The following is a 24111-nucleotide window of genomic DNA, read 5'->3' on the forward strand; positions in this document are numbered from 1 at the left end:
GCCAGGCTCAAAAGGACAAATATTGTATGGTTCCGTTTATAAGAAATATCTAGAAATAGCAAACTCATAGAGGCAGAAAGTAGATTGGAGGCTGTCAGGGTGAAGAGATGGAGGAAAGGGGTGTTGTTGCTTGTCAAGTACAGAGTGTTTGTAAATCTCAGACATTTGAAATTTAGAAAAAGAATGGCTCCTGGGAGAAGGGGTGGGGAGGTGTTGCTGGTGGTGGGAGGGGAGGCAGGGAGGGTTGATAAGGTTCTATTTTGGAGCTGTTTAGCTCTGGGTGTCAGCAGCACATCTTTGTGGCGATGTTCCACAGACAGCAAGGAGGCCTGCTGAGGGAGAGGCGGGGGCTGAGATTAAGTTGGCAGATGGAAGGTCGGAGGTTGTTCCAGACGCTGGGGGTGGCAGGACAAGGGCAATGAGGAGGAGTCAGGAGGAAAGGGCCTCTGAAGGGAAGAGTGTGTGCAGGTCCTCGGTGCAGAGGGACACAGGAGGGGGGAATGACCAGGGAAAACCAGCAGGGAAGGCGACAGGGTAGAGACAGCGGGCAGCGTTCTCCCCATCACATCCTGGCCCCATCCTGCACCTCCTTGGGAGCAGGACAGCAGGTGCCGATCAGACAGCCCTTGGGGAGGACAGCAAATGGCAAACTTGATGGCCTGCAGTCCCCACGAGGCCCCTGCTCCTCTGCTCACCTTCCCCTGCTGGCCCCAAGGGCCTGAAGGATTCAAAGTGTCACTTTGCTCATCATTAGACAGTTCCTAAGCACCTACAAGGTGCGACTTGGAGCTAGGGACAGAGAGGAGAAACACATCCCCTGCCCTGGTGGAGCTCACAGTGACATCCTGGGGTGGGACTGAGTCCTGTGAGCTGGGGCACAGCTGAGTCAGGGTGGGCCAGGAAAGCCCAGACTAAGAGGGGCGTAAGAGTGAGGGGGTGGCCTCCTGGAGGAAAACCATTTCTGCCCTGAGACCTGAAGGCCAGCCCAAGGAGGTGGGGGCAGGGGTTGGGAATGGCCAGATCCCAAAGGCCTTGAAGTAGAGGACTTTGTCATCTAAGGTGCAATGGCAGAGCCTCAGCATGGGGAAGGGGGTCACTCCAGGGCAGGGAGGCTCTTGGAAAGCCAGCAGCCTGGATCACCCAGCTGGAGCTGCTCCAGCTGCTGGCCCAATAGCCTTTTAGCCTGGATACCCTCTGGGCAGAGGAGCTGGTCTCAGGAGCTCTCCAACCAAAGAACCACAAGGTGCCTGGGGAACGAGTGGCTGTTGGAATGTGTTGGCTAGGTCTCTGCTTATTGCAACCAAAGGTCAAAATGCAGAAAATAAAATAATCCTGGTTTTTGGTTAATCTTTCTTAAAGCTTTGGCAGTGCTATAGTTGGTCTTTATGAGGATAAAGGATAAGATGATGTATTACCTATTGCTGCCAAACCAACCACACCAAATCTTACTGATTTGGAACAACAATGGTTTCTTATTTCTCGTGATTCTGCGGGTTGACCAGGAGGCTCCTTGGCCTGTCCTGCCTGGGCTCACTCCTGGAGGAGGCCATCTGGCTGGCCTGGGTGCTCCAAGAACATCTCCTTTACAGGTGTCCAGGCCTCTCTCTCCACGTGACCCTTCATCCTGGGCTCTGGCCCAGTGTGTGGGCCTCAGGGTCCCAAGAACACAAGGACAGAACCATGAGACCACCTGAGGGCTCCCACTGGTCATCGACATCCCAGGCTAGCCCAGATCCAACAGTGGGGGGAGATAGTACCCGTAAGAGAGGAGCTCAGCTTGCTTCACTCCCAGCTACTCCCTGTGCATGTGGTTACTCCACGGGTGTGGCAAGCTGAGCCGGGGCTTCCAGGCCAGCACGGTAAAGAGGGGTGCAGCTCCCCCTGGCCTTGCCTCAGTGTCCCAGGCCCTCATGTGACCCTTCTGTTAGGAAGCTGTTAGGTCACCCAGTGACTGCCTGGGGATCCTAACCCCATTCCCCAATCCGCCTGCACTTCCCTCCACCTGACTTTAATCAGAGAAAGGAAACCACGTGGGTGGTAGCCCCTCCCCTGTGAATGTGCCAGATGGTTCCAAAGAATTAGAGCTCAGAGGACTTGCCTGGGGGCCCTTTCCCAGAGCCGCTGACCTCAAAAGAGGCGCTTGGGAGGGTTTGGGTGGGTATTGTTAAGAGGTTGGATAATGTAGACATCTTCATTTCAAGCTCTGGGTATATTTAGGGCTTGGAGACTTCTAGATACTAGGTTGTCCAGGGCCACCCCCAGGCTGGCTTATTCTTCTCCAGAGGGTGCTTTACCCCAGAATCACAGCCTGTGTGCTACGCTCAGCTCTGGAGATCCCTATGGCCTGAAATTAAGAGCACAAACTCTGCAGCCAGATGGCCTGGTCTCAAATCCTGGCTCTGCCACCTCACGACCGTGCATGACCTTGGACCGGTAGTGTGTCAGTTTCTCTATCTATGAAATGAGTGTCCACCGAAAAACAGCAAACTGAGCTGCAAGGCAACAAAGGTGTTTGTTAGGGGTCTCAGAATTGCAATTCAGGGAGCACAGATAAAGGCAGCAAACCAAATTGTGTCCCTTCTTGGCACTTGCAGGTAAGGGTTTTTAAAGGAATGGATTATGTAAGTTGTTTGTGATTGGCTGATAATTTGAAGCACTTTGAATGTCCTTCAGGTTAGATAGTTATTCTGAGTTCTTTATCTCATGGTTTGTTTCTGGTGCCCAGATATCCTTAGGTTTTGGCACTTTGTGATATCTGGCTGAGATGTACATAAAGGTAACCTGCATAATGGCCTCCCGACTCCATTTTAAATCTCTTAGCCATAGTAACTATTTTGTTTTATTTCTTTTCACATGGGGATAATGACAGGGTTCGGCTGTAAGTATAAATACTCCAAATAACAGTGGCTCACATCAGATACAAGTTTATTTCTCTTTTTGTAAACTACCAAGGGAGATCTAGGTCCTGTGAAGTCCCACAGGGTCAGGGACCCCGACTCTCTCCAGCCCACGGGTCCCCCACCCTCCGGCGTGACCCTCTCTTCAGAGCCTAAAGTGGCCAAAGGCGGGTGCACACATCTGTCCCCGAGGAAGAAAGCTACCACACAATCCCACCTGGCCGGCCGCACCTGCCAGCAAGAAGGCCAGGTGTGCACCTGCACTTGCTACTGCTGAGGGGCCCAAGGAGACAGCCTTGGGGATAAGCAGGCCACCGGGTGGGCGTGGTGCAGGGAGGCTAGAGTTAACTCACCGGCAGCAGTTAATGCAGTGTTAACTGAGCGTCTGTGAAAGTCAGATATATTAACATCCCCCTTATGATGGTGGAAACTGAGCCTCAGAAAGGGGGGGTCACTCAGGTCATTTTAAGGTTACCCAGGCTCACAGTGCTGGGCAGGACCAGAAGCCCAGCCCCTTGACCTTGGCTGGAAATGCAGTGCATTTCCCACTGCGTCTCCGTGCCCCAGCCTTTCCATCTAGAAAGCAGCCTGCAAAGAAAGAGGGGGGTATATTAAGGCCTGTCACTCACTAGTCTCTCCAGCTGAACTAGACACGTCTGGATTCTCCACGTCTCTATTCCTGCTGCAGTAAAATTAGAACATCAGAGAGCTACGTGCCCCGGCTGGTCCATCTCAGGCCCTCCCTTGGATCTGTGGGAAACTCCACCCTCAGCCTTTGCGGGAGAGGGTCTGGACTGGAAGGTAGATGGGCGAGGGGACCGTGGTGACAGGAGGCACTCATCAGTCCCTGACAGTGACACTTTAAAAAAGCACAGAAGGCTAAACACAAGCTTCCTTGGAGATTAAATATTTCTCATGCCAGAGGCGGAAAGTGTTTAAGAGGCAGGCTTTAGCCTTATCAGTGATGCTAACATGTCTAAAGAAAGAACGTGGCAGACAGGAGAGTGAGGGGCCGGAGGGGGTGGGGTGACTGGGACGATGAGGATCGGTGGGGGAAGGGGCCACAGGAATAAGGAAATACAACAAAGCAGGGGCCTCGACCCATGCTGATCACTGATCATGGGCATGAGCCACTGACTCTTCCCGAGCCAGCCCCGACCAGGGGACGAGTCTGCTCTGCTCCCACTGGCAAGACCAGTAGGCAACGTTGGGGAAACAGTTAAAAACAAAATCTCTGAACCCTGTTGTGGATGATGGCTCTGGTTAATAGTGCAAATGTAAGAATCTTTTTCCATGAACTAGAACAAATGTACATCACTATTACAAAGTGTTCATAATGGGGTGGTATATGGGGAAAAATGCACCTAATGCTAACTATGGACTATGTTTACCTGTAATAATGTAATATTCTTCCACCAATTGTAACAAAGGTAACATATCAAGGTTAAGTGTCAATAATATGGAGGCAGGGGTTAAGGGATATGGTGTTTTTGTTTTTGGAGCAATGAGAATGTTCTGAAATTGACAGTGGTGATGAAAGCACAACTCTGTGATTATAGTGAGAGCCACTGATTGTACACTTTGGATAGATTGTATAATGTGCAAACAAAACTGTTTAAAAAAAAAAAAAAACAAATCAAAACAAAATCTCCAGCCAACCTAGGAAAATGTCTCCACAAAAGTAGACGAGAAAGAGGAGTTTTATTATTGAATAAGCATTAAATCAGACAGGCAATCACAAAAGAAACTGCAGAGGCAGAAAGAGAGCTCATCCTTTTGTTCAGCTGGGCAGACTCAACCCATCAAATACGTGTTCTCAAGATAAACCATAACTAGTCCTCAGAGAAGAGTACTAGTTGCACTATTCCTCTCAGGTAGATCATCCTCAATTCACCTGGTAATTGGGGCAGCCATCAGTGTTTACTAATTGCCTCTGTATGACAGGAGATAGGTTTGCAACTTGGAGCCATTTGCCAAAGTTAGGCTCCCGTCCTCCTGCTGAGCTGGGAGAGAGGGCTCTATCTTCCTCCCTGTTTCCATTTCAAAGAGATAGCTCCCAGGTCCTGGAGAAAAACACTCCTGGTTGTAAACCTGGCAAGACGTTTGATTTGGTTTTAAAAAGATTGATGTAAAAAGAGGCAGAGATAACCTCTTGTTTCTCAAACGTGGACTTTCTCTAGGCCCAACTCTGCAAATAAATTAATCATTCTCCCCCACCCCCCGACGTGGGACAGGACCCCCAAGAGGTAACAGCCTCTTCAAGAACAACAAACAGATGTAGCCCCCTTCCCCATAATGACACCCCTTTTCAAATGAACAAATTAGGGTGGGCACTGCCTAGACAAACCTGAAGATGGAGAAAGTGATTAAACGAGAGGAAGGGGTAGCAACAGACAAGAAGGTATTTAACAAAGGATTTTGAATACTGAATCTTTATACAAATAAGTTGTTTTGTTTTTGTTTTTGTTTGTTTTTAGATGCTAGGATTTTAGAATAGCTAGAAGAACTTAAATGGTGAAACTGTAAGCCATAACATTCTTTAAAATTTGCTCTCTATTGTTAAATCGTATTTTGGAAGTTATCATTGTTATGTATATATGTTTAAATTTCACAATTGAAAATGCATTTTTAAAAAAGAGACAGAGAAAGAACGTACAATGACAAGTTCTTTAATGCTCCAAGAAAGGAGCATTTGCACCCGGAATAATTAAAATTTTCTTATTTTTAATTTGTATTTGCCCTTACAGCCATCTTTGCTTGATACCATTCAAAGCAGAGCGGGTGGGGGCCGTGTTTTTGGTAGCACGGCTGGGGCAGACGCTGGGGCAGTAGTAACCGGTGGGCCTGAGATTCTGCTTTTCCCACCAGCCGCGGGGCGGGGTGGAGCTGCGGGTTGGGGGGATCCCGCCCAGGGAGGAGGCTGCAGGCAACCTCGGGAGGTTTCCGCTGAGGGTGCGGAAGGGGGTCCCCGGGGTGGGGCGGGGATGGAGGAAAGCCAGGTGCAGCTTCCGATCGGCGCAGCCCCTGGGGACCTGCGGAGCCCCTGGAGGGAAGGGGGTGGATCCGAGCTGGGAGGGCTGCCCGGGAGGGAGACGGGGCCCCGAGGACATCTGGGGAGTACCGACACGTGGTGAGGGGGGCGTCCTGGCACCGCAATGGCTCGGGGCTCCGCAGCGGCAGAGGGAGGAGGGGGTGCGCACGCGGCCCCCGCAGTGAGCCCGGGACGCCCGGAACCACCTGGCACCTACCTGGCGGCAGGTGTGGGAGGGGGCCTGCGTGGGGAGGGGTGCGGGGGAGGCGGTGCGGGAGCACGGTGCTCTGTGCACTGGCAGAGTCTGAGTCACACCGAGCTCCCTCCCCATCGGGGCCACGGCTTCCTTCCCCGTGTCAGTCCCTACAGCCGACAGGCGAGGGTGGTTGGGGACGGGGATGAACAGTCCTTGGCGTGTCCAAGACTGTGGCTGCGCTCAAGGCGAGCTGCAGGGCCTGGGGCTTGCATCGGGGGCGTGTGCCCCCCGCCCCACCGTCCCCCAGAAATTCTGCTCTCAGTAGGCGGATGGCACCCGTGGTCGGCCCCTGACAGTGTTGAATCACACCTGAAGCTTGGGATCCTGGAAAACAGTGCTGGTTAAGATATCTCCCACTCACTGTTACTGTCCAAATCAGCCTTCACTTCTTGGCTGACTAAACTTTAGATGCACTTCTCCTTTTCTCTAGGCCCCTGGCCTCCCTCACCTTGAAATCTCTCCTATCCTCTGCTTTGGCAGAGTTGAACGATCTCTCTCTCTCTCTCTCTCTCTCTCTCTCTATCCCCCCTTTTGTCACAGCCTTCTGGTCTCCCTCCCTCTATCACAATAGACTTCCTTTTCTGTCTCTCTCACAATAGCTTTCTGGTCTCTCTCTCATCTCTATTGCATATAGCTTTGAATAAAGTCATCCTGGCCTGTTTATCATTCACTGGTCTATGCAGTTTTTTCCTTGACACCACCTTAGAGGATGGAGCTCCCTGGCCATGCCCACCTTACACCCAACTTTTTGCTAACATCTTCAGGGAATCATCTTTTTGCAAACATCTTCAGCTGTGTAAAAGTAGCCGCGTTTGCCCTTTCATGGCTCAGTAGCCATAACAGAAGGAAGCCTTGAGTTAAAAAGTCTGGCTCCCACATATTTGTAAGATCCCTACTTCCTGGAAACAAAACAGTTTTCTCCTTTCTACCTGTACTACCAGAACACTGAGAGCCGTTACTGCTCAGATGTGGTCAGCTTTCTTTGGGGACTTGGGAGCCACTACTCCAGGCGCTGCTGGTAGAGAGCATGGGTGTATTTGATCCCCGCTTGCTGGGCTTGAATCTGGGTGGCTGCCCCAAAGTCTCCAGAAATTACAGTCTTAAAAAATAAGTACATTAAACAGTCTAACTTAGCACAAGCCAGAAATGCAAGTGACATCCGTAATTTAAAATTTTCTAGGAGCCACAGTAAAAATGTAAAAAAAAAAAAGTTAAATTAACTTGAGTAATGTTTTTAATTTTTGACTCAATATATCCAAAATATTATCATTTCAACATGTAATCAATACAAAAGTCATTAATGAGATGTTTGGCATTTCTTTAGTACTAAATCTTCAAAATATGGTATGTGGTTTATACTTGCAGCCCATCTTAATTCAGACTAGCCACATTTCAAATGCTCAGGAGCTCAGGAGAGTAGTGGCTGTCATATTGGACAGCTCAGCCCTAACTCATGTTCTAGGTTTGTCTCCTCTGTTTCTGTCCCTCTCTCTTTTTCACACACACACACACACACACACACACACACACACACACACACACTCTGCCCCCAATTTACTCCAAACTAACACAGTGTTGATATAGGAAGGACTAACCTTACCAGATAACTACACCAGGAGTGTTAAAAGATCATTTAAAAAAGAAAGTAAAATCATGACTTGTATAGAAATGAACCCCTTGTCAAATATTTGATTTACTCATAAATTAATGAGGGTATCAATAAGATGTTATTACAACTGGTTCAAAGAAGAATCTAAAGAGCAGATCAGTACAGCTTTGAGGGATGTTGAAATTAATTTTTTTAGCAGATGGAAAACTGGCTTCTTGCATAGAAGGAAAGCAATTGGACAACCACTGGACAAAATATATTTGTATTTTGCTTTAGTTTCTTAGTTGCTAAAACAAATACCATACAATGGGTTGGCTTAACAGCAGGAATTCATTGGCTCAGAGTTTCAGAGACTAGAGGGCTTGCTTCCTCCTACGGACAGTATCTTCTGGCTGGCTGGCAATTCTTGGGGTTCCTTGGCTTTTCCGTCATGTGGCAATGCACATGGCGCTATCTTCTCTTGCTTCCAGGTTCTGCTGAGTTCCAGCTTCTAGCTGTTCCCCGGCCTTTTTCATAAGGTCTCCAGTAATAAGATTAAGACCCATCCTGATTCAGTTGGGCCACACCTCAAACTGAAGTGACCTCATGAAAAGGTTCTATTTACAATGGGTTCACACCCACAGGAATGGATCAAGATTACATATTTTTCTGGGGTACGTCACTCGAAGCCACCATCTGTGTCTATGGCCAAGAACCATTTGCATTACTGTTAGTTATTATGATATGGAGAGTGTAAAATAGCTCAATTGCTGTGAAGGGTGCCGAAATCCCAAAGAGTCACATAACCCAGAAGAGTCTGCTAGGCGACGCCCTTTTGAAAGCACCTGTAATCTTTTCAGTCCATTTCAGAGTCTTTTACAATTTTTCCCCATAGAGGCTTGGATTATAAAGCTAACCCTTTGCTTTATGGAATCAGTTTGTTGAATAGGCAAAGCAGAGGACGTGTGTCCCCTCCCTCCCACTGCCACCTGTCCTCCAGCCCTGGTTTCTGCAGATGAGGTGAGGGTTGGGGAGCCCCCCCAGGACACAGACAGTTCTCACCAGATAACACCCTTCAGTTATCTGGCCCTTTAGTCCCCTTACTGCCTGAGGGGCTCACCAGGCAGGAAGCCAGTTTTCCAGCATTGCTTTTGAAAATGTGCATGTACTCTGATATCTACTCCCCTGATATCTACTCCCCACCGCATCTTGGTGATCTCGGCTTATATTTCGAATGTGAAGTTTGCTTGTGCTTTCCTCTGTGCCTTTTCCCATCTGGCAGGCTGAGATGGGAGAGGGCAGTGGGTCCCAGGTGGCTTTATGGGTCAGCTTCCTGGGCAGGCAGAGTCCCAGGACCCCCTTGCCCACCAGATGGGTTGGTGGGCAGAGAGGGTTTGATGACTGCCTGGCAAGGCACCTCCTTCTGCACAACCTCAAGGAAGTGACCCCTTTGTGGCTCATTCCCAGGTCTGAAGGAGGTGAGTGTAAATCCCACCCTTCCCTTTCATTGGATACACAGCCTGGGGCTGGGGCAAGGTCCCTACCCTCTCTGGGCCTCAGCCTACTAAAACACAAGCCTGGCGTGTTTGCAAGGGCCTGGCTCACCATGGTGGTGGGTTTTATCACAGCAACGGCAGCACCCATGCAGGCCCCCCATGAGAACTTCAGATCCCCCCCACTCGTCCCCACCCCATCTGTCACAGACAGGCCACCACGGCGGGTCTAATTGGGCAACAGCATTTATTGAGGTGGCACTGAGTGCCCCCAAGTTGGTGACCCCCCCCTTAGTCCTCCTTCTCGTCTCCGTGGGTGATGATGTAGCACAGGGACTTGTAGTCAATGTTCCCCGCCAGGTCGATGGGTGTCAGGGCAAACATCTGCTCCACCTGGGGGAGGCACAGGTGAGAACCTAGTTCCAAGTGCAGCCGGTCAGCGGGGGCAGGGGGCTGGGGGTAGGGGGGCTCTGGCTGTGACGTGAAGCGACACCTGAGACCCTGCACACCGCCACCCTGGAGCTGCCTTTTCAATCCCAAATCACACACTCTGAGCAATATTTTTCTGTCGTCTGACATGTCATCTAGAATGGGGTGAGGGGATGGAGGAGGGGCTGAATGGAGGACACAGGTTGAAGAGCCGCCCTGGGCCCGTGGAGATGCCCCCCCCCTTTCCCTGTCCACCCACCGCACCTGTGCCACTGCTCCCCACCTCTACCCCAGCCTCTGCACACACCGTGCTCTCCTTCACCTTCCCGGGCTCCTCAAGGAAGGCCCCCAGTGTCCTGGTCTGAGCACCATCTCTTAGGTCCCAGTAAGGCCCTGTGGGTCTGTCTCCCTCACTGAGGCATCCCCAGTGCCCTGCAAGGTGAGGACCCTGGAAGGGCCTGGAGGGGGTGCTGAAGGAGCTGGGGAGTCTCACCTCGGCTGGAGAGAACTTGTCTGCCTGTGTCAGGAGCAGCTGCTTGAACCTGGTAGAAATGGCATGGCTGAGTGAGGGGCCAGGTACCCATGGTGGGTGACGGAAGGCTCCCATTGCTTGTGAGAAGGGAAAGCCCCCAAAGTGGAGGTGGCCACCCTCACAGCAGGTGGAGGGCTGGTGACCCTCACAGCTGGGGGTGCTGGTGACCCTCACAGCACGAGGGTTGGAGTGGTCCAGCCTCGCCCCTCTTGCTCCCCAGCAGGGAGTCCCTCTCGCCCACTGGGGAGCGGGTTTGCACTTACTCGTCCTTGTTCACCACCCCTTTGCCATCGGGGTCAAACATGCGGAAGGCGCTTAGGATGGCTTCCTCAGGGTCTGTCCCTGGGGGTGGAGGAGGCCAGGTGAGCCTCCCCCAGCCCCAGCCCCTGCCCAGGAGAAGCCCACTTCCATGAAGACAGAGGGAAGCCAGGAGGGGGGTGTGTCCCCTTGGGGCAGGCCTGGCCAGGAGCTTGGGAACCAGATTTGGGGGTGGATACTGAAGACACATTTTCTGACCCCAGACAGAGGCTCTGTGGACCCATGGGAGGTTGGGGCCAAGTTGGGGCCCTGGGTGGGCCCTGGGCATGTGGCTGCTGTTGGTGCAGGGCGGGCAGTGGCAGGAGTCAGGCCGGAGGTGGTGGGGGAGAGGGGACTCTGGCTCTGTGCCTGGCAGGCTAGAGGAGGCCCCCCAACCTGCCCCAGGCTCACCATTGAGCTTCTCCCCAAAGAGGGTGAGGAAGACGGTGAAGTTGATGGGGCCTTTCCCCTCCTGCAGCATGGCATCCAGCTCCTCCTCTGGGACACTGACCTTCCCTGGGGTTCAGGGTGGGGGGGCACCACATGGATCTGAGACCATGGGGACCCCAGAGCAGGGCCCAGGCTGTCCTCCCCTCCTTCCCAGCCACAGAGGCAGCTCAGGGTGGGGGCAGGGAGGGGGGAGGAGGGAAGGGAAGCCGGGAGGTGAAGTGAAAGAGAGGTGTGAAAAGAGGGGGAGGAGGTGTGAGGAGATGGGGAGCAGTGGGAGGGGGAGAGGGCGGAGGGGCTTTGGCTGGAGTTGGGGTGGGGATGTCTGTTTTCTCTCATTGGTCTCCTGTCATCCAGAGCTGCTCTGCTTGGGGCAGTTTGGGGTGGGCATCTGAGCCGGTCCCTTCCACTGTGGGGACAGGGCTGGGAGGGTTTGGGGGTCGGGGCCCACACACCGAGCTGGAAGTAGGTCTCCCGCAGGTCCGATTTGCAGATAATTCCATCTCGGTTCTGGTCAATGCAGCTGAAAGCCTGGGAGTTGGGGAAACCGTGTCTCAGTGATGACACCCCCTTCCCCCCCCACCTCAGGAGGGCAAGAGATGAGGGGGAGCCCTGGTTGGTGTGAGAAACAAGGGCTGGGGCAGTTCTGGGGGGCTCTGGACGAGCTGCCAGGGCTCCAGAGAAGTGGTGCATATTAGGGTTGGGGGGGCAGCCGGGACAGGCTGGGGTCCGAGGCTGTGTGGGGGTGGGGCGCTCACTTCCTTGAACTCCTGGATCTGGGCTTGCTCGAACATGGAAAAGACGTTAGACGAGCCGCGTTGGGCCTGCTTGCCGGCTGCCCCCTTGCCCCGGGTCCCCGCCTTCCGGCTGGCCTGCAACACCATGGGTGGGGAGGTGTCTTCTCCGGTGTTCCCCACGGTCCTGCTGCTGCCCCCACCCCATCCAGGCAGCCCCAGACCATTCCCCAGAAAGCCTGGCTTAGGGTCCTTGTCCCTGGAAGCCACCTCTTGGGCCCCTACAGGCCCAGGAGTCTGGAGAGAGCATCTTCCAGGGCCAGGCCCTTTCTGGGGCCTCTGGGAGCTGGTTCAGCTCTCCAGACACAAAGGCACCTGTGGCCTCCGGTCTCCCCGCCTGGTACTCACCATCCTCTCTGGAATGCGGCTTGCTTACAGCTTGGGGCCCTGCAGCCCCCCTTTTATGTGGCAGCCTTATCACCTGGAGGGCCAAATAAGGAATGGAGCAGAGGACAGGCCCAAACTTGGCTGTCCTGCTGGCCTGGGGGGCGGGGGACAGGAGGGTCCGGGCGGTCTCCAGCCATGTGTCCCATAGGGGTCTTGCATTTACTCACTCAATGCTGTGTGTCCAACCATCCCAGGGAGGAGGTAGGAGAAGCCCCAAGCAATTTAAATGCCCAATAGAGGGCCCCCTAAATTTGGCCTCGGGTCCTTGCCAGTCACAGCAGGTGCCCCTCACAGCGTCTTCTTGCAGGTACAGCCCAGAATCACTATGCCCCATCCAAGAGGGCTGGCTTGGGAGGGAGGTGGGTGGTTCTGAGGGTGGTCTCTGGCCTGAACCCCAGGGACCCCCAGAGGTTTTGGTGACAACCATTGGCGTTGCCTCATGCCCCTCTGATCAGGTAGCAGAAGGCCATCCTGAGCTGGCTGTGTGCACCCCCCCCTTCCCCCAACCTTCCCCCAACCTTCCCCAAGCAGAATTTATGCTTGGCTTTGGCTGTGGTCAGGGGTTGTGGGGATTAAAGGAAATCAGTGGGGTCTGGCTGCTCCCCCACCTCCAGGCCTTTGCAGCTGCTGTCCCCTGCCAAGAGCACCTCCCTGTGGACACCTCCAGCTCTGCCCTTCTCAAGTCCCATCTTAAACTCCACCTCCTTAGGAGCCCTCGGATGCCCCCTGCAGGGAGCTGTGCTTTGTCGCCCCTGTGCCTGGGCACTGAGCTGTTTATAGTCTGATGCCTCCCTCCAGGGCTCTGGATCCTCCAGGACACCAGCTGTATGGATGTGTGTGTCCCCCGGGGGGTCTGACGGGCAGATGGCACGGGTGCTGTCTCCATCATGCTGGGTGGGGCTAGGGTGGCTGCCCCGGACCGCCATGGACCCCTGCTGTGGGTGCTGCCTGCCTGAACAGCTGGGGGGCGGTACCTGGGAGGTGTCACCCATCTACTGTCACAGAGCAGAAGTCTCCTGGTTCCACCGTGGCTGCTAGAGGTAGATGATGTGGGCCTCACTGGCTGAGCTCCTGCCCGCCCCCCTCCACCTCGAGACAGCTCTGCAAGCCTGCTCCCACCCTGCCGCCCCTCACCCTGGGGCAGGGCCTGTTGCTTGTTGGTGACTTTCTCTGGTCTTTGGGCTGAGAAATGCAGAGAGAGAGCCCTCCCCTATAGCCCCTCCTGAAACAAAATTCACAGACTATACAAGCTACCTACACAGAGAATTTTTTTTAAAAAATCAATACAATGCCTTAAGCTATAATATAAAGAAGACATATATAGAAATTTATAATAAAATGTGTTTCAGTGTATTAATGCTGAACATGAGTATGTGAGAAGACTTAAGGAAGAAATTAGATGCTTGCACCAATTTATTGTGAATAATTGGATTTAAGAGAATGAAGATGAGTGGAAGCAATTCCATGAAATGGGAGCATATGAACAGTGATGGATGTGACTTTCCCAAATCACAGCTTTGGGTTAAGTTCTGAATAGAACAGAAATACAGTCTTTCCTTGATTTACGGGGTGATGGCTCTCATTGAAAAAAAAATTTATCCATCAAAAAAATTAAAAAATATGTGTTTAAGGTCACATATTGGGCTTGTCTAACTGCAATAGACTTTTTACTCGCCTGACAGCTGGAGGGGTCTTGGACATCGTGTGAAATCTTGTACCTCTGGCTCCCAATCACTGTGACAACCCACATGGTCCAGAAGAGACCAGCTCCTGTCCCCCTCCCTGAGCAATGCTCTCTGTGGTGGCTTGGAGCTGTGTGTACCCCAGAAAAAAAACATGTTAAACCTAATCCATTCCTGGGGGTGTGGATCCATTGTAGGTAGGATGTTTTGATGAGGTTACTTCAGTTAAGGTGTGAGCCCACCTCAATCAGGATGAGTCTTAATCCTATTTACTGGAGTCCTTTACAAGCAAAATGAAATTCAGACAATAAGAAAGCTATTGGAAGCAAGAAGCTGAAGGTCAATGGAACCAGAAAAGAAGGGGAGGAGAAAGGATCACCAGCAGCCAGCCCCAGAATGCCAGTCTTTGAGAAGAACTCATTGCCTTGATGATGCTTGGATTTTGACTTTCTTTTAGCCTCAAAACTATGAGCCAATGAATTCTCATGATTTAACCCAACCCCATCATGGTATTTGCTTGAGCAGCCCAGGAAACTAACACACCCTCCCACTCCTCTGCCAGCACTGCTTTCAGGGCTTTCGGAGAAGGCGGCATGGGCGGGTGAACAGGGTCTTGGGAAAGGCCCAGAAACGGTCCAGTAGCCCTGACACCCTCCCCTCCCCCAATTCTGGTTCCTACAGTCTGGGCCATCAGCTTCACGCTTCCCTGGGCCCAGCAGGACAGAGGGGACCATGAAGTCCAGGAAACATCTGGGCTTACGGAAGCATCTGCAGGTGGACTCGCCTACAGATTGTTCCCCACATCCTCCCACTCCGGGCTCGAAGAATGGTGGACAAGGCCATGCTCAAAAGTTTAAAAATGTTTATTGGAAAGACCCACCTTTTCATTTCGACTATGGGATGGCCAGAGGAAGCACAAGGTGCAGAGAGTTCAGCTTTTGTAGGTGAAAGCATGTGCCAGGGACCTGGCCCCACTGCTCAGCCCCATGGTTGCAGAAAGCTGTGGCCGTGGCAATGCGGCTTGGATTCCAGGGCAACAGGCGAGGGCTGGGGCTGGCAGAGGGAGCCTCCTCCTCCAAAAGGCGGGGTCGAGGGTCAAGTTTGGTCTGGGGGATCTCTGAGCCACCAGGGTGGAAGCTGGCCTCAGTTTCAGCCCTCTGGAAGGCAGTTTGGCCTCCCACCAGCACCCACCCAGACAAGAGCAAGGGCACTTTCTTTGGTTGTTTTCCCCCCTTCTGGGTATGGGCAGCTGAGGCTTCTGGTTTCATACCAGCAGCCACCAGGACTTAAAGAGCCAGCGCACCTTTTTCTTTGGGGTTGTGTTTTCTTTCTCTTTCCTGTGCAGTTTATTCTGACAACTCCCTGAGGGCCCAGCAGAGATGCTACCCCCGGTGCAGAGCTCTAGGCAGCAGTGTTTTCTTCTGGCCCATACGCATAAAGAGCCAGTGTGCCTCCTTATTTTATTTTTTATATATACATTTTTTGGTTGGCTACCTTTGTAACTGTGTAGCTGCTGTTGTCATAACTACTGACCACAAGATTTTAAATGTAAATGCAATTTTAGTTTACTTCTACCCCTTACTTGTTATCTTATGTTTTATAATACTCTATAGCTGGGAGCAATCTATTTGTCCTGGCCAGGTTGTTGTTATTGTTGTTGTTTTTCGTCAGTCTGTTTATTTAGCTTAGTTATCATATGTTAAACTATATACAATATTGCTGTAAACTGCAACATAATGCAAAGAACTTCTTAGCCTTATGTTAATTCTGTAAACTGTTAACTAGTGCTTACTCCAGCTCTTGAAAGAACTTCTTAGACCCACACTTCCAAAGTCACCATCTTCACCTCCTTTTGTCTAATCCCATAAAAACCCCAAACTCATATGACTCAGGGAGAGAGTTCTGAGGACTTTTTTTTTTTTGCCTCCTGTTCTCCTACACAGTGTGTGCTTTAATAAAACTTCTCTCTATGAAACCCTGGGGTCATAGATTGGCTTACATGCACAACAGTCAATGAATCCGGTTGGGTAACAATTTTGGTGACTCTGGAGGGAACCCAGGTGCCTCGGCTGGATGGGTGACCATGGTAACTAAGTCTAGGCAGCCAGCCTGACCTACTAGTTTAGAGGCCTATGGCCGGTGTCCTGCTCTGCAGGCTCCCAGGGCTCATCGGCACTTTGAAGTTTCAAAGGAAGAAACAGTCCCAGGTCCAGACGTCTTGAGTAAATCATCAAGGCAGACAGTATGGGGTTCAAGGCCCCTGGACCAGGGTTTGAGGCTCTAGGTCCCGCTTCCAGAATGTTCTCCTTTGCTCTGACCACTACAACTTTTTGTTTTCTGGGTACCATTCTGATTCTGTCTTGAGTCTGAAATTGTAATATACATATAACTTATCTCTCGTAATCAGATATTGTGCTGGTTTGAATCTATTATGTACCCCAGGAAAGCCTATGTTCTTTAATCCACTCTTGTGGGGGCACACCCATTGTGGGTGGGACTTTGTAATTAGGTTGTTTCCATGGAGATGTGACCCCACCCATCCAAGGTGGGTCTTAATCCCCTTGCTGGAGACCGTTATGAGAGGATAAAAGGCAGAGACATTTTGGAGAGAGCTTAGAGAAGCTGATACAGAAGCTCAGAGACATTTTGGAGAAAGCACTGAAACCAGAAGTTAAAACCTGGGGGGATCACCAGAGCCAGCCATGTGCCTTCCCATGTGACAGAGGAACCCCAGATGCCATTGGCCTTTCCTCAGAGAAGGTATCATCCACTTTCATGGCCTTAGAACTGTAATTTTGTGAACTAATAAACCCCCATTGTAAAAGCCAATCTATTTCTGCTGTATTACACTCTGGCAGCTTTAGCAAACCAGAATACATACTTACTTAACAGTCTGTAAATATTTCACCACTTTGAAAAATTTTGACATATTTGAGTTAAATCTGTTATTGTAAATTAATAATATTTGATAATTATTAAAATGGGAAATGCTAGTAGCATTCCAGAGTGCAGCCCATTAGGGTGCATTATTAAAAAATGGGAATGGTTTGGGTACAAGTCTATGAAAAAGAGTCAAATGATATATTTTTGTAATACAGTCTGCCCACAATATGATTTGGATTTAGGAGAAAAGTGGCCTGAGACTGGTTCTCTCGCTCATAAGACTATGATACAGTTAGCATTGTTTTGTAAAAGAGAGGAGATATGGGATGAAACATCATTTGTTCCATGTTTTATGTATTTATTCCAGAATAAGAGTCTATAGAAGAAATGTCATGTTATGATTCCGAAAGAAAGCTCTCATGATCCAGCTGTTAAGAAAAAGCATATTAACAGCTCAGGGGATTCAAGCATGCAAACCAAGTGTTGCCTGATCCCAATCCAGAGGCAGATCTTCCACTGTTCCATTTAGAATAACCCTCTGCTCCTCCACCTCCCTATGCCTTAGAGAGGGACCTCAAGGCCTTCATCACTTAGGAGGGCAGGAGCGGTCTCCCCACCCCAGGGCACTCAATTTGGCCAGGGACCTCTCCAATTGCAGGCATGGCCATTCCTATTAAGGCAAGTGCCAGCTGGGATTGATGATCCAGGCAATCCAAGACGATGTGTATATGTACATTCTCCCTCCTCCACTTCTGACTTATTCATCTGAAAGTTGGTATGCCTTCCTATCAGAGGATCCCCAAAAGATGGAGGAGCTCTTTGCTTCTATTTTTGCTACATGTAATCCAACCTGGGAAGATAACCAGGCATTGTTAAATGTGATTCTCACTCCGGAGGATTGTAGGATGGTTCTTGAAGAGGCTACACAAGAAGTGGACAGGCTACATAATTTACACATAACAGCCCAATTCAAGTCCAAGGAGTCTTAGCCATCCCTTCAACAGAGCTGCACTAGGACCCAAATTAGGAAGGAGATCGAGCCAAACTACATCATTACAAAGGGTGTATAATTATGGGGATGTAGAAAGGGGCCTCAAAGCCTAAAAGCCTAAGAGAGGTACAAGAAATCCAACAAGGACCCATGGAAAACCCCTCTGTTTCTCTTGAGCAATTATTTGAAGCATATAGACCATACACTTACCTGGATCCTGAACACCCAGATAACATGAGGCTAATTAACATGACTTTTATTAGCCCAAGTGCTCCAGACATAAGGAAGAAACTACAGAAATTGGAAAGTCTATGTCATAACTAGTTGAGATTGCATTTAAGATCCTTAATAATCAAGATCATCTTCAAGAACAGCAGATGAAACATCAGGCCACCTTGCTGGGAGCAGCCATCAGTCCAGGGTTCTCAGGATTGAGATGAGACTGATCGACCAAAGGAGAAGATCGATGAAGGGTAAGACCCCCGGGATCCCCGAGGACCAATCCAAAGTTCGCTGTCCTCTAGGACAACGACAATGAGCCCACTGCAAGGAGGAAGGGCATTGGAAGAGGGGTTGTCCCAGCTTCCAGGGAGGCTGGGCAACCCAAATTACAAATGCCCCAACAGGAAGCTGCAGACAGTAACCTGGATCAATGGGGCCTGAAGCACCATCCAACTTTAACAGTCATATCATCATCTCCCACCATGAGTCCCGGGTATCTAAACTAGTGGGAAAAAAAGTTAATAGACTTTTTAATAAACTGGAGCCATATATTCCATCTTAAAATCAGAAACAAGGGGCCCTTTCCCCAAACACAGTTTTGGTAATTGGAAAATCTGGAGCCAATAATAATAAGCCTTTTTTTTTTTTACAGCCTCTTGAATGTCAACTAGGAAATACTCATTTAAAAACAGAGCTTCCTATATGTACCTGAATTTCCAGTTCCCCCACTGGGAAGAGGTTTGCTAAACAAATTAAATGCACAGCTGCATTGCTGTTTGTGGGAAGAAGTGAAGAATCTGCCCCAGTCCTGGATGAAATCCTGAAAGCAGTGAAACGAGAAGCCTGGGCAGGTGGAACGTCAGCAAAACGGGTTCAGGTAAAGCTGTGCAGGGTACCCATTTGTCACGTTGAACAATATCTGCTCAAACAAGAATCCAGGGAAGGAACTGAACCACTAATTAAAACATTCTTAAAACATTGATTAATATGCCCCTGTCAATCTCCATACAATACTCCAGTATTGCCAGTGTGAAAGCTGGGTATTTTAAATGAATGCAGATTTGTGCAAGATCTCTGAATTATTAACCAAATTGTAGAAGACACTCATCCTAGTTCCAAATCCATATACTTTACTCGCTACCCTGGCATCTCAGCATTTTTATAGTCCTGGATTTAAAAGATGCCTTTTATTGGACATCCCTCAGTCCAGAATCTCAAGAGCTCTTTGCTTTTGAGTGGGAAGATCCTGTTACCAATTTAAACAGCAATATCACTGGACTGTTCTTCCACAAGGATTTAAAAACACTCCCACAATCTTTGGAGAGGCCTTCGCTAGAGACTTAAGAGAACCACACTTACAAGCAGGGGTTTTGTTACAGTATGTAGATGGCATTTAAATTGCAACTGTAACAAAAGAATCTTATAAAAATACAATTCAAGCCTTAAACTTCCTCACAGAAGGATGTAAGGTTTCTAATCAGAAGGCTCAAATGTTGCACTCTTCAGTAAAGTACTTAGGCTTTGAACTGTCAAAAGGACAAAGAAATTTATTATCTGATCAAAGAGAGGCCCTGGCCAGAGTGGTGGAGCCAACCACTAGAAAACAACTTAGGGGATTTCTAGGAATGGCAGAGTTTTGCTGAATTTGGATTCCAAACTTCAGGCTCATAGCTAAGCCATTATATGAGGCTCTGAAGGGATTAGATCAAGAGCCTTTAAATTGGACTGCTAAATGTAAAAGTACCTTTCAAATTATAAAAGAAAAACTCATGACAGCTCCAGCCCTTGGACTCGCAGACCCAAGAAAGCCATCTGACCTTTTTTGTTCATGAAAGACAGGAAATCGGACTTGGTGTCCTCACCCAGATATTAGGGAATGCCAGGTGTCCAGTAGCTTACTTCGCCAAACAGCTAAGCAGTATGACCCACGGTTGGCCAGTGTTTCTAAGAGCAGGGGCGGCTCCTGTGACATTCTTAAAGACTCCGAGAAATTCCCCCTAGGGCAACCAACCCACCACCGTCCACACTCCCTGTGGCGTCTTACTGCTGTTCATTGGAACAAGAAAGGTGGATGCTGGTTTACAGCTGGCCAATTAGGAAAGTACCAAGCCATCCTGTTAGATAATCCAAGCATCACCTTAAATGTTCCTTTCTGCTTAAACCCAGCCTTCTTACTCCCAAGTGGAGAGGGTGAACCCATACATACTGTATTCACATAATTGATGAAGTCTATTCCAGCTGTCCCAACCTCTCATATCAGCCCCTAGAAAATCCTGACTGGAGATGTATACTGATGGAAGCAGCTTCATGGAACAAGGACTCTGGAGAGCTGGATATGCAGTGGTAACTCTCCAGAGGTCGCTAGAAAGTGAAGCCTTTTCACCAGGTATGTCAGCACAACGAACAGAACTTATTGCACTCACTAGGGCTTTTAGGAAAGAAGCAGAGCATATATATATGGACTCTTAATATGTACTTAATATAGTTCATGCTCATGGAAGCATTTGAAAAGAAAGGGGATTGTTGATGTCTGAAAGAAAAACAAATTAGACCTGCAGATATAATTCTGGCCCTACTGGAAGCATAATGTTACCTGAGAAAGTAGCTATAATGTACTATTTTGGCCACCAAAAGGGAGAGACAGACTTAATAAAAGGAAATAACATGGCAGATACAGAAGCTAAAGCAATGACCAAGAATAAGACTCCAAAATTATCTTTCTCATTAGCTCCTATATCAGACATAGAATTAAAAATTTTCTCTCCCCAATATTCAACTCATGATTTATTAAGAGCAAATGGATGACTTTGCTTTAGAAGAGACAGAAGCCAATGATCAATCTGATTTTCTTTACAATGAAACCAAAGAAGGATGGATTTGTAATAAAGATGGTGTGTGGCAGCTCATGGTTGGCAATCCCTCTCCCTTAGGGAAAAGGATGGAGCCTTGAGCACACAGCAGCCCAAGTGACCAGAGCACAGACACTCAATGACATTGAAAGTCATGGAGCCTAATTACTGTTGGTTATCAACTTTTACGAGACTCAGCTGAGGTTTCTTTGTAACCAGCTCTCGAGAGGCTCTGCTGAAACCAACTGTCACCAGATAAAGTGAGGCTTTGCTGAGCTGTATGTAAGGCAATCCTCTTCTTGTTTACGTGGATCATTGACTTCTATTTCCCAACTGGCTGCCATTGGGAAAAATCTTCCTGTAAGTAAGTCCCTATAAAATTCATGGGGAACTTTTTGCCTGGTGTTCCAGTTTGCAAGAGCTGCTGTTACGCAGAATACCAGAAATGGATTGGCTTTCAAAATGGGGGTTTATTAGGTTACAAATTTACAGTTCTAAGGCCATAAAAGTGTCCAAACTAAGGCATCAACAAGAGGATACCTCCACTGAAGAAGGGCCTATGGCATCCGGAACACCTCTGTCAGCTGGGAAGGCATGCGGCTGGTGTCTGCTGGTCCTTTGCTCCTGGTGGTTTCAAAATGGCTTTCTCCAAAATGTCTCTGGGCTTCTGTCTCTCTTAGCTTCTCTCTCTCAGCTCCCGTGCATCCTTGCCTGTTCTCCTGGGTTGTTTCTCTCTAAGTATCTGGGGGTCCTCTATTAGCTTCTCTGGAGCAAACTCTGGGCTTCATCTCTTAGCTTAGCATCTCCAAACATCTTTCTGTATGATCTTGAGGTGTCTGGGTCTGTGTTGGCCCCTGAGCTCTCTTAAGGACTCCAGTAAACTAATCAAGACCCACCTTGAATGGGCAGGGTCACACCTCCACAGAAATAATCTAATCAAAAGATCTTACCCACAGTTGGGTGGGTTACATCTCCATAAATTCAAAAGTTCCCACCCATGACAAGGCTGCACCAACAAGACTGGATTCAAAGAACATGGCTTTTGTGGGGGCATAATAGATTCAAACCAGCACAAGACCTTTCTTAGATCCATAGGTACAAACTGGATGAAAGCAAAAGGATGAAAAAAATATTTCATGCAAATAGTAACTGAAAGACATATGGGGTGAGTATATTAATATCAGGCAAAATAGGGACTCGGGCAAGATGGTGGCATAGAGAGGAGTGGAAGCCAAGTAGTCCCCCTGGAACAACTACAAAAAACCAGAAACAACTAGTAAATAATCCAGAACAACTGCGGGGGGACAAACGAGACCATCCATTCATCATACACCAACCTGAATTGGGAGGAATGCCTGAGAACACAGCATAAAATCTGTAAGTAAAACCTGCGGAACCAGGTCGGGAGACCCCCTCCCTCATAGCCAGAGCTGCAAAGCCTCGTGGTACCAGAGAGAAGCCCTCTCCCAGCAAGCGAATATAGCTCAGCTGAGCTCCAACTGGGGTTTTAAGTAGCGAGTGTGAACTGCTCACTACAGGTATGCAGCCCCAAAAACCAGACAGAGGCTTTGGGTGACGACTGACCTGGGAGAGCCGGAGGGTCGCCTTGGACTGGGTCTGAAGGGGACTATCTGTTTCTTTTTTGGCTCAGTGGAGAAAGCCCCAGTCATTTTCAGTTTCCAGGGCTGTGACTCTGGGAAGGGTGGAGACAGCACAAACAGAGAGTGACACCATTGAAATGCTAATGACCTCCATCTGGGGGCTCTGTCTTCTCTAGGAGGAAAGGGGTGGGGCCCTTTCCATTCAGAACCAGACCCCAGAGCCTTGGGGAACACGGCCATACCTCCTTACACCAGTCAAGAATTATAGGCTAACAGGCGTCACCTGCTGGGCAGAAAAGCACAGTGACCTGAGGCATCAAAGGGTGGAGCAATTTTCTAAGACACACCCGCAGGGAAACCAGATACTGAATATTTCTTCCCTCTGGAACCTGATCCTGTTCTGGTCTGGGAAAACCTGATTTGGATAACCAAGGAAACCATGCCTAGACAACAGAAAATTACAACCTACACTAAGAAAAACAAAGTTATGGCCCAGTCAAAGGAACAAACATACACTTCAACTGAGATACAGGAATTTAAACAACTAATGCTAAGTCAATTCAAAAAGTTTAGAGAAGATATTGCAAAAGAGATAGAGGCTGTAAAGGAAGCACTGGGCATGTATACGGCAGAAATCAAAAGTTCAAAAAAACAACTAGTAGAATCTATGGAAATGAAAGGCACAACACAAGAGATGAAAGACACAATGGAAACATACAACAGCAGATCTCAAGAGGCAGAAGAAAACACTCAGGAACTGGAGAACAAAACACCTGAAAGCCTACACGCAAAGGAGCAGATGGAGAAAAGAATGAAAAAATATGAGCAATGTCTCCAGGAACTCAAGGATGAAACAAAGTACAATAATGTACGTATCCTTGGTGTCCCAGAAGGAGAAGAGAAGGGAAAGGGGGCAGAAGCAATAATAGAGGAAATAATTAATGAAAATTTCCCATCTCTTATGAAAGACATAAAATTACAGATCTAAGAAGCGCAGCGTACTCCAAACAGAAGAGATATGAATAGGCCTATGCCAAGACACTTAATAATCAGATTATCAAATGTCAAAGACAAAGAGAGAATCCTGAAAGCAGCAAGAGAAAAGCAATCCATCACATACAAAGGAAGCTTAATAAGACTATGTGCGGATCTCTCAGCAGAAACCATGGAGGCAAGAAGGAAGTGGTGTGATATATTTAAGATACTGAAAGAGAAAAACCACCAACCAAGAATCCTGTATCCAGCAAAGCTGTCCTTCAAATATGAGGGAGAGCTCAAAATATTTTCTGACAGACAATGAGAGACTTTGTGAACAAGACACCTGCCCTACAGGAAATACTAAAGGGAGCACTACAGGGTGATAGAAGACAGGAGTGTGTGGTTTGGAACACAATTTTGGGAGATGGTAGCACAACAATGTAAGTACACTGAACAAAGGTAACTATGAATACGGTTGAGAGAGGAAGATGGGGAGCATGTGAGACACCACAAGAAAGGAGGAAAGATAACAACTGGGACTGTGTAACTTGGTGAAATCTAGAGTATTCAACAATTGCGATAAAATGTACAAATATGTTCTTTTACGAGGGAGAACAAGCAAATGTCAACCTTGCAAGGTGTTAAAAATGGGGAAGCATTGGGGGAGGGATGCAATCAGCATAAACTAGAGACTGTAACTAATAGAATCATTGTATTATGCTTCCTTTAATGTAACAAAGGTGATATACCAAGG

At 48.9% G+C, this 24111-nt stretch overlaps 1 protein-coding gene across 1 annotated transcript; it reads right to left on the reverse strand.

Annotated features, from left to right (window-relative positions):
- Positions 1 to 9556: 9556 nt before the first annotated feature.
- Positions 9557 to 11779, reverse strand: MYL7 (myosin light chain 7). The gene is made up of 6 exons (XM_037837582.1): positions 11729 to 11779; positions 11426 to 11501; positions 10935 to 11039; positions 10490 to 10568; positions 10188 to 10236; positions 9557 to 9658 (listed from the first exon to the last, which is right to left on the reverse strand). Exons 1-6 carry the CDS (start codon positions 11762 to 11764, stop codon positions 9557 to 9559), a joined length of 447 nt encoding a protein of 148 aa, XP_037693510.1. The 5' UTR covers positions 11765 to 11779.
- Positions 11780 to 24111: the final 12332 nt, after the last annotated feature.

Source organism: Choloepus didactylus, chromosome 5, assembly GCF_015220235.1.
Source record: "Choloepus didactylus isolate mChoDid1 chromosome 5, mChoDid1.pri, whole genome shotgun sequence".
NCBI classification, from domain to species: domain Eukaryota; kingdom Metazoa; phylum Chordata; class Mammalia; order Pilosa; family Megalonychidae; genus Choloepus; species Choloepus didactylus.